Source organism: Rattus rattus, chromosome 6 (genome assembly GCF_011064425.1).
Source record: "Rattus rattus isolate New Zealand chromosome 6, Rrattus_CSIRO_v1, whole genome shotgun sequence".
Classification (NCBI taxonomy): Eukaryota; Metazoa; Chordata; class Mammalia; order Rodentia; family Muridae; genus Rattus; species Rattus rattus.
Genome location: NC_046159.1, coordinates 149,869,276 through 149,884,829, shown reverse-complemented (window position 1 = coordinate 149,884,829; position 15,554 = coordinate 149,869,276). Strand labels below are relative to the sequence as shown.

The window sequence follows — 15,554 nt, the reverse complement described above, 5'->3', positions numbered from 1 at the left end:
TGACAATTATCCTCCAGAGGGAAGAGACCAAGAGCAAAAACATACTTCACCCAAGAGCTATAGATGGGGAAAACAAACAAACAAACAAACAAACAAACAAACAAAAAACCCCAAAAGATATGACAACATCTTTAGTGTCGTTGGTCTTTAGGGAAAAAGTATAATTTAATGTTGAAGTGAGATACTGCTGTCTGCCTTCTGGGATGGTTAATGTGTCTACATGAAGTGATCACAGAGTGGAAAAGCCTGGTTCAAAGACAGAAATCATAGCCCTCCCACCGAAGCCACGGAGGAACAGGTGTCCCATGATCCATCACTCCCATCCTCAATGTTTAGCAAATGAAAATACCTTCGTACGTTCTGTTAGAAACGCAGAGCCTATTTTCACAGAGAGACTTACAAGAAGATGCCTATCGGCTTTATTTGTGATTATTCCAAGCAGGAAGCAACCCAAAAGTCGCTCAACTAGGATGGATAAACTATAGGACGTCCGTCTGACGGAGAACTATGAAGTCAAACAAACCAAATATTGATACAAGAAACAACATCGGCAAAGCTAACGGGCGTTAGGTGAGATGCAAAAGGTCAGTGCCAGAGGCTCCATACAATCCTTTTAGGCTGGGAAAGGTAAAATAGTAGAACAGAAAACAAAAAAATGTCATTGGTTCACAGAGGCAGGCAGGTGGGGGCGCTGACTTCATTTTGACCACAGCTGTAAAACTAAACATATTCGTTAAAACTTAGACTATAGATTACACTGCGGATCACAGATTTTTACTCTACTGAAGTCAAGCCTTAAAAAACAGGAAGAGCCGTGAAATAAGCAGGAGAAACAAAGGCAGTGGACAGATATAAACAATTGGTATGGGCTAAGCGGGAGGAAAGAGTTGGGCAACGGAGTGTGGAGGGGGTCTGGGAATCACCAGAGAGGAAGTGCTACGTAATCCGGGTTTGGCAAGGCACACAGGACGCTCCCAAGTGTGGAGGGGAGATATCATGGCCTCCTGCAAAAGCAGACCTGTGGTTAGTGGTGTCTGTTGCGTGCAGAGCCACACAGCCATCGCGGATGAAAACCCCACTGAGCCTGGCGCGGAGGAGGGAGGGCAGATCGTGAAAGGTCGCGCGCCCACTGTACAGCCTCTGGCTTTAATCTGAGAGCCTAGTGGGAGGTACTAATAATGGGGAGTGGTTCCGGACGGTAACCTGAGCTCATCAGGAGCAGAGTCCAACGTTAAGTGGGAAGCGGAGCACAGAGAGAGGCAGAGGTAGAGAGGTAGGGGCCACACTGCACTCATTTCCTGGAGAAGATTCTGTTGATGGCTGCTGGGTTAGAACTCCATGCCAGGTATTTGCAGTGTCTGAGGGAAAGCATGCTGTAATCTCTGTGAACTTGCCTTATTCTCTCAAGGGTGATAACACAGCTATGTATACGTTTAACTAAGAGACAGCATATATACACTGACTGGGGCTGGGTGGGCGCGTCACTCCCAGTGGCAAACAGGTTAGAATTGTCTTTCGATTTTGCTCAGGGCCTGTGGGATTGTGGTTATTTTTCCGCCTTGCTTTTTCATCTGTTAGCCCTAAGGAGCATTCCAATGATTGTTTCCCAGTCGGGAAAACCTTTCTCATGCTATTTCAACTGCCTTGTGCCGAAAATCACAAGACCAAAAGCCTTCAGAATGTGTATTCACCCTTGCTTTCTGGAAGGCCCTATTCTCACGAGGAACCCATGAATATAGAGCCTTGTGAGGGACATCCTTGGAGCAGAAAGTATGAGCTACTTCCCTCTTGAAAACAGACTGGCTCGCCAGGAACCCACACCCAGGCATATGTGTGGAGCAAACCCTTGCCTGACTGTGAACTATGGCCAGAGCTTGGACTGAAAATGAGATCACCCCATGGGTTATCCAGTGACTCCTCTGGCACTGTGGAAACCTTAAGAATGACCGGCCACCCCGTCGTCCGTCACTCAGAGAGGGCTGGCTGATTAATCACTGGAAAATATTGCAACCAAGTGCGGGGACTAATTCAGCTAGGAGCAAATGCAACTTAGATTGCAAAATGATTGGCTTTCAAATAACAACTCTCAAGAGCTCTCGCTTGGATTTGGTGTGGTAGGAGTTTGGTTGGAGGCATGCTCTGAGTCCTTGGTGGGAGCCAGGCCTCCAGAAGAGCTACCCCAACCTAAATGGGAACCCTTGTCATAGTTGGAAAGATGGCGGCTAAGGAACCGTCCTGCGCTAACATAACAATATCTTCTTAAATGAATCGACACATGGACCAGCTTTATCGGGATGCTCTGATGATATATCTTATGTAGTGTATTGTTGGGGGGTAAAAAGAATAAAAATCAATTATACAAGTCCTTAAGTAGAATATAGGGTGTGTGTGTGTGGTTATTTCTGCATTCCAGTAGAAATAACCAGTAGGGTTTGAATTGCGTGTCAGAGTGACGGGCATTTTCCACTGGAGGGTGATTCTGTATGATCTGCATGTGAAGTATGTGTATGCCTCTCAGTTGTGCTCTCCTTGACCTGTCCTGTGAATAGCAAAGAAATGGATGATTTAGGCCCAGAAGAAATAGCCACCACGCCCCGTTTACATGCTTTCAAGACCACCGAGTGGCTGAAGGTAGGAAGACATCTGTGTCTCATTGTTGAAAGTCTTCGAACACAGTAGTAAAGGCCCTCCTGGAACCGCTTCCTTAGTGGGACAAACGTGTGGTAAACGTGTGGTTGATAAGCTTCTGCCAAACTGTAAGAAAAACTAGCTTGGAATTCTAAAGATGTTCCAAGAGCACTCAAAGGTCATTTTGCTTCTTGTCTTGAGACTAAAGAAGGATGGGCTTCTTCAGCAGACTTGCTTTCTAAATAAAAATAAAAATAAAAAAGATCTTTACATTTGCTAGTGCTACCACAGTAGAATGTGCTTTAGTGTTTCTGTTCTAGTTAATACACGCTTTAATGTGTAAATGTCATCAGAGCATTCCATCGATGCAAAAAACGCCTTCAACTTGTTTGGCTGCTTAATGAGGGGACCCAGGCAGCCAGGCTTTAATTTGGGGGGGGGGAACTAGTCATACTCAGGATTGAAAAAATGGATTGACTCACTGGGCCCCATTCATCCTGGTCTTAGCTGGGCTGCTGTTCCTAAGTCCTACTGTCATTAGGATTTTCCATGTGAAATGAAGATGTGATCTGAAATAGTAGTTTAGTTTTTCTCCCAAGAGACTTGGCATGCCACCAAGATCCTCCCAGTTAGGACCATGTAATGATTGCCAAGAAGGTGCTCAGTGACGACCAGGGCCAGTCCGTGCCAGACCGAGAGGAGTCTCGAAGCATACCCAGGACACCCAGGTCCTGTAGGAGACTAGAGCTGGGTAGCTCCACAGCTCTTCTACTCACAGAGGGAGTCCCCTGATCCCTGATTTTCTCATTGGTCCTCTCATCTGATGCTTCACCCACCTCAGAGCTGGCTACTGAATCAGCTACACAGGCGGAGAAGAACGGATGGGAAATATGTATTCTGGGACCTTGCTTCCGCTGTACTGTATCAGAGTGTGACTTCTCACACTAGGTGGGGATCCGCTTGCACAGAGGCCCCTCTGTAATTGATCCTCTGCCACTTGTCTCGTTAGCAGAACTCTGTCTTGATGCTCTAGCTAGGCTTAGGCACCAGATGGTATGGAGTGGAAAGCACTCTTTAACTTCTGGTGAGGGTAGAGCTTGACACTCTGTGGAGAATTCCCTCCTTCTGCAGACATCGGGTGACGGAGAATGCTTGAAAATCTGCTGCTAAGAACGTGAAAAACGAGAGAGATGCACTTTCTTGCTTGTAAGAGACTGGGAAACCTGTCAGGGAGGAGGGGCTGAAACAAAGCACCAGCTCGCTCACATGAGCAGCGTGACAAGGAATAATGACGTCATGATGAAAGAGTCCTCCAATGGTGAGGGGAAGTCATTCTGAGAGCGCTTCACCGTCTCTGGGCTCGAGGACAAGAACTTCTACTTGAGAGCAAAGGAAAACACTTGAAGGGGAGGAGCAAGGACTCAGGAGAAAGTCCATCCAGAGATCACACTCTTGAGCTGATTAGAGAGACGTATGCCTTGTGGGACCGCCATGAAGGTAGAAGTAAGGTCAGACCGTGACACAGTAACTGGGAGAGGCCTTGGTCCATTCAATCATTAGGTAACAGAGGTATTCCACTTAGCAGCTGGCAAAGTGTGGGCTCTGGGACAGGGAAGGAACTAAACCAACTTGGATGGTGTGGAATGGAACTTGTGAAGGACTGTTGAGGAAGCCATCTTCCGGGATTAGCCCAGAGTCTAGGTCTAGAGGCACGATCTTACTGTGTTCCATACAACTCTTTCTCAGGTGCAGTGGTCAAGAGTCTTTCATGGAGAAGTGTAGAAAAGGCTACCTTTCTTGATATTCTTTGCACTGTTAGTAACCCCACCCCACCTGTACTATAGACTCCGCATGAAGCCAGAGAGGCACATTAACACGCTAATCAATGTGGAGAGATGTATAGGCTGGTTATAACTGAAGTCCCCAAAGGGGAGAGGACCTCGACTGGGGAATTACCTTCATCTTGTTAGCCTCTGAGCATGTCTGTGGGTCACCTTCTTGATTAATGATTGATGTGGAATGGCCCAGCCCACTGTGGGTGATGGACAGACTGAAGATGCAACAGAAGCAAGGGGAACAAGCCAGAGGAAGCACGTCAGTACGCGGCATTCCCTCATGGCCTCTGCCTCGGTCCTGCCTTGGTTTCCCTCCATGATGGACTGTAGCCTGTAAGTTGACATCTGTCTCTTCCTCCTCAGTTGCTTTCAGAGTATGTTTTAACACAGCCATAGAAATCAATCTAGAGGAGAAACTGTACCAGGAACATTAGATTTGCTGTGATGTCTGCGAAGGGTGTATGGTCTTCTGGGAGGACTCCGGAAGTTCTTCAGAGTTTGGGAACACTGGGTGCTCGAAGCTTATGGGCTGTGGTGTGGGAGCTAAGAAGTTAGGAATATTGAGACGGACAATGAAGGTCTGGCTTGTAAAATTCCAGAGCGAAGTTTGAGAGCCCTTCAAAGACTCTATCAAGGCCATCTCCATGATATTTGAGTTAGGAATCTGTGATTTGTAGTCAGCTGAACTGAAGAACCAGCTACGATTCACAAGAGACCAGCACCGTCGAAGTGAACACTTGGTTTACTGACACAATTGATGCTCGTTGCTAGGGCTGAGGCGTTGACTGTGATTGAGAGGCCAGTGTTACTGGGGTAAAATCACCTGTGAGATGTCTCTTTGTGCCAGTGCATAGAAGCCGTGGTTAGAGGGGGCCAGGGACGCATCTGAAGATGGAAGAGAAACTTCGTGGTGTATGCGAATCTCCTCACACGGAGCTGGTTTTGAAGTCATGGAGGGGGCATGAAGAACAGCTACAGTTTGGCATGAGGTGGTACAGTTAAAGAGGCCAGGGGATGTTAGTGGTGAGGCTGAAGCCTCAGTTGCAGTGGACATGGCACGTGGAGATGCGCTGGCATACGGAGGGGCTAGGACCATAGGATGGGCACCAGGAACAGCAGGAAGGCATGGAATGGAGTTGGCCTGAGTTTATTAGACAAACTGTATGCTGTGGATGACAGGGACAGAGAGGTGTCACTATCCCAGCTCAGAAGGTCACGATGTCGAAGACATCAGACATTGAGTTATTTACGCTGTTAGAGCTTGTGTTTGTTTTGACCTGGTTGTAACTGCGCCCTGGTTCTGCCCTCTTGAAATAAGAAAGTGTATAACTTACTTTGGGTTTTATAGGAGCTCACAGCGAACAGTTTGGGTTTTTAAAGTGTTGGATATTTTAAAGAGCACGGGACTTTTAAGGTTATACTATATTTTACATTATATTATGGGATCTTAAGGATAAAGAAGAGAAGAAGGGCTTTAGTATAAGAATGATGTGTTTGTGTTGAAACTTGCAGCAGGGGAGGGAGAACCTTCCATGAGGAATTACTTCCATTAGATTGGACCTCGGGCATGGCTTTGGGTCATTTTACTTGATTAATGATTGATGAGAGAGGACCCAGTCCACTGTGGGTGGTGCTGCTCCAGGAAGGTGTCCAGAGTTGAATAAGAAAGCAAGTGGGTAACCCGGCATTCTCTCATGGTTCTGTAGGAGTTCCTTTGTTTCCCTTGATAAAGGACCGTAACTTGTAAGCAGACATAGGCAGGCCCCTTTCTCCCCAGTTGTTTTTGGTCAGAGTGTTTGTCACAGTAATAGTGAACAAGAACAATGTGTTTTACTTTAAATACATATAAGTATTTCAATAAATATCATTGTTCTTTTAAGAAGTGTGTAGGTTTTCCAAACATTCCAGAGACTTTAACATGGAGGCTTTAGTGCATGACATTTGGGAACCAGGCATTTGGGGGGAATGCTGGTATTTTACAGAGGGTTTCTGTCCATGCTATTTCTTCTGTTACTAAATATTCACACGAATGTGTGAATGATACCCTCCTTCTCCCAGTGAGCTGCTCTCAGCATAATCTAAGCCCCTAGCCAAGGCAAGGCATTGAGGAAGGAATCCCAAACAGATTTGTTTAAGGAGTAGAGAGCGTTGCAGGCTGCAAAAGTTGGTGCACAGCTCCCCAAGGAAACTTGCTTTTGCAAACTAATGAGCCTTTCTGACTCCTGGCTGCTGGCATGATTTAAATATCTTTCTAATAATGACTCCTGGGGAAGAAACACTGGGAGGTCAAGGGTCAGTGACTTACAGAGGTAAAGTTGCCAGGACCAGCACCTGTTGGGCCTTCTACTTGGGGCTTGCTTGTTCTTGATTTAGGGTCTCACTACAGAGTCTGGTCTTATCTGGAATTCATTATGGAGCCTGCACTCACTAAGCTAACCTTAACCCCTGACTTGACCTCCCTGGTGCTGCTATGAACCATCCTCGCTAGGCTGTACCTGTATTTTATTATTATTAGTCAGTGAATAAACTCATTATGGAGGTTAAAAAAAATCTATTGCTACCAACCAATCCCGCGATGCATCGGATCGGCTGCTCTCTGGTTGCTCTTTAATAGATTTGCTTTAGAGTGGAGCTTTGGCCGTGGTGTCACTGGAAGGAGTGTGACACTGCAAGTCACAGGTATATTGTGATAACTGAAGCTGGGTAGAGGACAGACAGAGGGTCCCGGGATCGTGTGGCCTTACGCCCCAGGTAGCCTCTTTTTGTCTTCATCTGAGTACATGATAGATGTGGTGTTGCATAAACTGTTGTCAAAGGGGAGCTGTTTTGGAGTATTTAGAACCTGTGTCAGATCACTTCTTGAAAGAGACTGCGATGGGCAAAGAATTCAAAGTCTTAAGAGCCACTTTCAACACACAAGCAATGACAGAAAGTTACAAGAGTTAAGATGAGAAGTTAAGCCAATGAGAAGTGTGTTCTGGGACTCAGTTTACCAAGACACAAACACAGGGACAAAATTAACAATGGGTCTTAACGTTCTATCATGATGGATGGCATCATGGCAGCTAGAAGAGGCTTGGGCACAGGACACCCCAGGACGCAGAAGCCACTGGAGGTGCAGGAGGGCTTGTGTGTTGCTCTTTTCGTTTAGTTAAATGTCTTGGTTTTACGGTGGGACCACAGAGACAAGCAGTCTTTGTTTTACTTTATGTCTCTTCTGAGTTTAAGCGATTACTTAAGTGGCTGTGTGGTCTGTGGGGAGAAGAGTAGCCCTGCTCTCAAGATTTCACCTCAATCTTACCCTTTCAAAGGACCACCAGCAGTTCTCAGCTTGTATGTCATGAACCCTTTGGAGGGTTTGCCTAAGGCCATCCTGCATATCAGATGCGTACGTTGTAATTCATAGCAGTAGCAAAATCACAGCTATGGAGTCACGACAACAATCATTTCAAGGTTGGGTGGGTCACTACATCATGAGGAACTCTCTTGAAGGGTCGCAGCATTAGGAAGGCTGAGAACCATTGCTTTAAATGTAAGGGAAGAGCTGTAGTTGAGTTTTTGAATCTCTAGGATCACGTTTTAATATTGCATACATGTGGACATAATTAAAAATGCTTGGAGCAGGGAGGGTATCGGGGCTGTTCCTCAGATTGTGGGTCTTGGGGAAAAGTCAGCAATAAGCGAATCTAAACTCTGGCCTGTGACAGTAAAATTAAGAGAGTGAAGCATCAGTGGACAGCTGAGACACTCCTGTGTAGTCATCAGCTTGCTGGCCACCGAGGAGCTTGTGGATAAAGACAGATCAAGTAAGCACAGTAGGAAATCACTAACAAAGAGATCTACGCCATTGCTCCTTGCCTTTGAATACTTAGATTAGTTCCCTGGCTGCCATTCTGAATCAGTTGACTTCCCTTGCTATGGGTTTATATCTAAGGTTTAAGTTAATTCAATTCTTTACTATTGATGCCAAACTGTTCTAGCTTGCTTCTTATATAATGCAAGTGAATTCCGATATACCTTTCTTGACAAACTTGTAGAAATGTTTGAGACTAAAGGTTACGTTTTAATCACTTATACTAAAACCCTTGGAAATGGCTGGTAAGACAGCAGGTTTGGTGAGGAGGTAAGAAGTACCTACCTCACAAGCACAGGTACAGTTGTGCAATCACACCTGGAGAGCAAGACTCAAGCCTTGAACTAGGGATAGTCGAGGTCCTGCCCTCCAGCCCACTGTATACAGCCACTGGGGACATTTTCATAGAAGGAGCAGCTGGTTCAGAGACAGAAGGCTGCTTGAGTCACATCGGGGCTAGATACACAGACCTCATCAATGATAAGGATGACATGTTAGTCAGTGGAGATAAATGGTTCAGACTTTACAAATGTGTTGAAATTATCAACACCAAAGAGCTTTTAACAGAGCACTGGTTTCTCTTCTAGAAGACGGTGGGTTTGATTCTGACAGTCACGTGGCATTTCACAACTGCCTGTAACTCTAGAGATTGGATATCCTCTTCTGGCCTCTTTGGCCACTGCATGTGCACAGTGCGTAGACATGTGTACAAGAAAAACACCTATGTGCATAGAATTAAAAAGTTGAGAAGCTAAAAATGGTTTATTTTTAATTTTCCATGTTCATTAATAATATGACATGAAGACCTTGGCTGTTCAGTCTTGATATTAAATGTTCATGAAAGGTCTACATGCTAAAGGCTTGCACATCAGCCTGCGGTGTTGTTGGGCGGTGCTTTAAGAGTTGGAACCTAGGGGCTAGGGAGAGGGCTCAGTGGTTAACATCACTGCCTTTTCTTCTGAAGGTCCTGAGTTCAATTCCCGTACCCACACAGTGGCTCGCAACCATCTATAACTGCAGTCCCATGGGGTCTGATGTCCTCTTCTGGTGGAAACTGAAGTGGAAACTTCTAGTTTCTTTGGCAAGTTAGTTGTGTCCAATGACGTTCTGCTGGGGCACACCGGTGAAAGGATGCTTTGCTAAAGCAGACACGTGAAAGAATGTTTTCGTGAAGCAGACACAGGTGAAAGGATATTTTGATGCAGCAAACAGGTTGAAAGGACACTTGATGAAGGAGTATAAATATGAGCCCACAGACGGTGGGAGATGAGCACTGAGCATTGGTTTGGTAGGCTCCGCCCCGCTATTTTTGCTAAGGACACACAGGTATTGGTTCCTCTTACATAGCACTGCTGATCTCCACTAGTGGTGATGCCAGGGAGAAGCTTGCCACTTCTGCAGCCTCGCCTCAGGCTGGTTTGTGGGTGAGCCTTTTGGTTTCTCCAGTATTGAACTACAGCTGCTGGTTCGTGCCTGGTGTCTGCCTGCCGAGAGGACTGCTGTGCAGCTGCTGAGCTGTGTTTGGTGTTTGCTACGGGACTGAACTGCTGCCAAAGAAGATTGAGCTCACCCTCAAAGAACGCTTGCTGAACTCCCCCCACATCCTCATAACTTTTCTCTTCCGCTACCTCTGCTGGGCCGTGGACTAGAGGAGAGGTCGAACCCTTATTGAAAGTAGGTTGCAAAAAATGTTATGCCTACAATGCACGCAAAGTATCCGTATGCATAAAATACACAAATCTTTACGAAAAGAGTTGGGGCTTTTGGGGGTATGGCCTTGAAGGGCTATTGGGGTGCCCTTCCCCTTTTAACTTCCCAGCTACCAAGAGAACAGATTCTCTCATCACCCACCTCTGCCAAAATGTTCTGCCTCACCCCAGGCCCCCAAAACAATGGAACCAACCACTCTGGGCTGAGCAGAACAAATCTTTCCTCTTGCGGTGACTTTCTAGTGATTCTGTGTTATAGCAGTGGGACGCTCGTACATTTGTAAATATACAGATATCGTTAATGTTCCGTGTAACCCACGGCAAAGGTAACAACTGTTTTCATACAATTAAGGAGAACGAAGCCATATGATTTCTTTAAGGTGACAAGGCGAGTTAACAAGAGTCAGGTTTCCAATCCGAGTAGCAGGATAGCAGCGCCTGAGCTACCAACCTCTCGCCACTTGCTTGCCTACGTGTAGTGATCTGCCAATCAAATGCACAGTGACCCCTGTCTACCAATTAAACAGCTCCCGTAGCCATGGGAAACGAGCTACACAATGAATCGTTAATGCGTTTGGTGCTGTGATAAGACAGGAGAAGGAAACTGCCACAAGCCCAGCAAATGGGCGAATGTCTGTCAGTCCAAATTATCTGATAGCCTCATCCTATCTCAGATGCCCAGAGTCCAACAACCTTTGATATACCGACAATGACTATGAGGCCCAAGGACGGCTCTATACTATTCACAAGGCGCTGAGCATTTTTTTTCTCCACTGAAAATAGAGATCAAAAATATTATAGAAGTTAAGTAGGGAAGAACATTGGCTCCAGGAGCCTTTTAGGCGCAAGCTGCAAATTACGCACTGTAATGGCAACCTGCCATCAGGGTAATAGCTGCTTTTGCCACAGAGCGTGGGACAGTCTGTGTTTCAAAATCCTTCAATTGAGAAGAAATAGCCATATGAAAGGAAGAACCAGGAGGCATCGTGGACCAATGGACTACGATACGTCTATGCTCAGGGGTGATAAGTCAAGCCATTTTGAGAGTTAAGAGTTATTTTTTTGAGGTCACTCACTAGGCAGAAAAACTCACTAATTGTTAACTGTGACCATTCCCAGACCTACTTCTGCATGGATTTGATTTGCAATAGAGAAAGCGCATGCATACATTTCCTTCCACGTCTGGAAAGGAAGCTGACAATCCTACCCATGTGCTTTAAATACAGTTGAGACCTGAAACACATGCTTAGCATTTTCATGGTGGCAGTATACTTTTTATTTCTCCTCTAGTTCTCTGGGTGTCCTGCCACAATAAACAACCTGAATTGACTTGAGGCAGCCGCAAAAGCTCCCTGTGAACATTTCTCAAAGTTATTGGGAGGCTGTTTATATCATTCATGAAAATCTTTAGTCTTGTGTCCTTTTAATCTTGGTGAATCCATCCTACTGGCAGAATCCTGCTTTGAGTTTATGCTTAAAGATCGGATTTATTTCTTCAGCTTATCAGAAAAAGAAAAATGGAAGCTTTCCTTCAGACATATGTAATTTGGCCTCGGCACATACTGGCTGAGGTTTGAAACTTTGGTAGTTTTCTCTCATGAACTTGTGAAGGCTCGTGTCAAGAGGACAATCCTACCCATGTGCTCCTGGTAGGCGTTTGATAACGTTAACCTGACCACAGAAGCTCTTACTAATTTCTGATAATATGATTTTTTTTTTTAACATTGTTTGACATGCATCCTTTCTGACCTAATCTGGAAACCACAATTTATAAGAATTTTAGGAACATTCAAATAATAACAGTAATTATTTGAAGACTTCTACATTCAGACCAAATATATCCATAGCATTTTGGGTCAAAGCACTTGACCATGAAAAAAAAAAGACACATTTTCTTATCCCCATTTCTGTCCTCTGCTTGATGACAATGGTGGCTGGCTGAAGAGGAATGTGACCTCTGTCACTGTGTTGTGTAGACTCATGGAACATTAATACTGAAGAATCCACAGACCTGAAACCCATCCACTGCTTTCCTATCTACGGCTGCTAGCCCAGAGATGAACCCTAGAGTCTGTCTAAGGGGCTGCTTTGAAAATGCCTCCCGACCATGTCCTGTGTTTCCAGTTTTGCTCTCTCCCAACCTCCACTCCATTTTATACAAGCATCCTTAAGGAGAAAAAAAAAGGCATCTCGTTGCTCAAAACCTTCCATAAATTTCCACAAACCGAGAATGCAACATGGGTTTGCTACCAGTGCACCTCCTGGCTTTTGTGTACCCCCAGTGGCAATGGGTGCCACTCTCTCTGGCTGACTTCAGCACAGCTACCCTGGTCTTCTGCATCCTTCTTGATCCTGAGTTCCTTCTCATCTGAGGGCTTCTGTACGGACAATCTCCCACTAGGTAGATCTCCTTTCTACCTCTGGCTTGTCTTTTGGAGCAGCTCTTATAGGGACATTCCCTCGCCAGCCCATGAAGAAGGTACAGCTGTATGATCACACACTGCTCTCTTATTTTACTCTACTTACGAACGAAGTAATAGCTCTAATAGCGCTGAGCATTTGGAACGCACGCTCTTACTTTATTCTTGAACCTAACAAGTGACATTTGCCCAGTCAGTGTTAAGGTGGTTTATGTTTCTTTTGCTCATAGCCTGGGATTTCTACTCTTCTGTTACCTCTATGGTTAGAACAAATACATATATCATCCCCTTAATGTGCACACAGACAAGCCAGTCACTTACTTATGGTGGCTCCAGACTCAGGCCTGTTCAGGGAGCTGATGATGACGAAGCCGAAGCCTTCGTTTTCCTTGCGGTGAATGATGACGTCACTGGTCTGCAGGCTGTGCGAGGCAAAGCCTTCAGGGGGCGAGGCATTGCTACTGGGGGCCGCGTGGTTGCTGTTGGCGTAGGTGGCATAGTCACTGCGGGGAGAGCTGTGGTGTGTTGATACAGAGCCTGGACTCCTCCCATTCTCTGGGCAGGGCTCCCCTGAAATGAATATCATAGTCCACAGGAACTCAGTGATGTCGGAAAGGCCACAGGGAATTCTTCCTAAGGAGCAGGCATAAGAGTGACTAGCTAATCCTCCCTCTAGATACAGAGCACATTTGAAGGGTTACAGATCTCCCATGGAATCCACTAGGTCTTTATCCATTGTGAGCCTTTCCCAAAGCACAGGGAACGGCCCCCACTCCCCCATCACCCTGACCCCCTGAATTAGTCTCCTCTGAGTTTTGTTTTTCTCTTGCTATGTCTTTAAGTCCCAGAGACAATGACAACTTTTATATATTAGCTTCTTGGTTGCATAGTAACTGACTGAAGATGATAGGAAACCCAAGTGGACAGAATCTTAAATCATCCCAAGCAAATGACTCACTGAAAGAATTTATAAAGGGGTTGGGGAGAGAGCTCAGTGGGTGAGGCACTTACTGTGTAACCATGAGGATCTAAGTTGAGTCCCCAGAACCCATATAAAGGTGGACACTAGGCAATCCTTTCTAGGATCTGTGCTCCTCTGAGACAGTGGGAGACAGAAGGAGTGTCCCCCAGAGGCTCTCTGGTCAGCTGGAGTGCACAACAGCCAACAACAAAGAGAGACAGGCCCTGCCTCAAACAGTGTGGAAGGGAGGGCAAACGTGAGGCTGTCCTCTTATCCTTACAAGTGTGTGCCAATGCACACATGCTTCTGCACCCCACCCCCACCCGCACACGCACACGCAAACACACACACACGTTAAAAAGAACAAACATAAAGAGTGCCCATCTTCAGGGCCCGCCAATAGAAGTTTTTGTTTATTTCCCCCACAGTTGGTCTGGGGAAGATTAGCATAGGGATCTAGATACCATTTCAAGATCTCTGGGAAACTTAACTGTACTGTCAATGGGGACAACCGCCGTGGGGGCTGACTGCATTTATCTTTAAGAGCCACAGTTTTGTCTTACGGTATTTGCTAGCCTAGAAGTGTGGGAAGTAGACTTTTTAAAAAAGTGGCCCGCTCATGGTTTTAGGGGATAGTCACATCTTACTCGATAAGGTAGTTTGAAAGAATAAAGAAATCAATTGAGATTTTCACTGAGAATTAGCTTGCAGGGTCTGAATCAGATCCGGTGACATCAGACTGACAAACTGAACGTTGAGTCCCAGTAGAGGTGTTTGAAGTTTTGCTCATTTGCATCCTGTATTACATAATATGCTTTATTAATTGGATATTAATTGGATAAACCTAACCAATACTCCCAAAATGAAGCGAGCATAATTATGTGCCAATATCAGAGGGAGGTGGAGCTAAGAGAACTAGTTTACTGTTTTACCTGCATGTATGTATGTGCACTACATGCATGTTCCGTGTCCATGGAGGTCAGAGAAGGGCACTGAAGCCCTGGAACTGGACTCACATTTGGTTGTGAGCTGCCATGTGGATGCTGGGAATTGAACCCATGTCTTCTGGGAGAGCAGCCAGTAATGCTCTTCACTGCTGAGCCATCTCTCTCGAGTCCCAAGAAGTGTGTGTGTGTGTGTGTGTGTGTGTGTGTGTGTGTGTGTGTTTAATGACAATTGGTCTGCCATCTAAGAAGGATTTGCCATTTTAACTTAACAGCAAGGCGCCAGCAGGGAGTGGAGTAAGGGCAGCAGATTCAATCCCTAGAGGGCTGTTTCTTTCCCTTCCTAACACTCACCAGGGTGTCAAAAGATGTCTGTATAACAGAGTAAGAGAAAACTGACGGTTCCCCATTTCGTGTGGGCCTGTAGGTACTGACTCTTATTTAAAAATACTGGGACGCGTCTTGTGTTAAGTCACGAACAGTTAGCAGAAGTTCCTATGAAGCCTGTTAGAGGCACAAGCTACAGTTGCCATACTGCTAGAGTGTGTCTTGATCGGAGGGTAGTGAAGCTTCCAGAGGTGTGACTCATGGGATCCTTTTGGTCACCGGAGCTGTACCCTGGAAGAGGAGTATGGGACAGCTGGGCACACCTCTCTCCCTAGTCTTCATTCTCTAGCTATGGTATACATGCAATTATTTCAGGTGCTGCTATCACTGAGTGTTGCCACGGGCCCAAGGCAAATGGGTCATGCTCTGAAACTATGAACCCGAATAAACCTTTCTTCTTTATAAGCTGATTCGCCTCAGGTGTTTGTTGTAGTAATAGGAAATAAGGAAGTCGGAGGGAAAGGGGAGACTACAGGAGATGTTTTGTTATACTGATATCCAGAGAAAGAACTGTGTTCATTCCTATATTACATTTATTCATATACAGAGACATGAGAAGTAGCAGTAAGTCAACCAAAACTTTGAAGAAAATAAGTGCAAATTAAGTCACTTAGTCATAAAAAGGCCTTACAAAATAAGACGAGCTTTTGGAGGTAGCTTATTAAGTGCACTAAAGGGAGAAGAGGGCTGGGGAAGAGCTACATTCCTGCCTCTTCACTTCTTTTAATTATAGAAGAACTGAGACCCAGGCGAGCGCTATTATGATTTGATACATTTGAACTTTTTCTTTAAGATATAATTAATTAATCTTTAATAT

General features: G+C 45.5%; 1 protein-coding gene across 1 annotated transcript in view; it reads right to left on the bottom strand.

The window, feature by feature from the left end:
• The window catches only part of Magi2 (membrane associated guanylate kinase, WW and PDZ domain containing 2), a 1,438,642-nt gene that overhangs the window by 122,407 nt on the left and 1,300,681 nt on the right, over positions 1-15,554 (bottom strand). Inside the window, 1 exon segment of the mRNA XM_032907059.1 lies at positions 12,767-13,015. Within this exon segment, the coding sequence (XP_032762950.1) occupies positions 12,767-13,015 (249 nt within the window).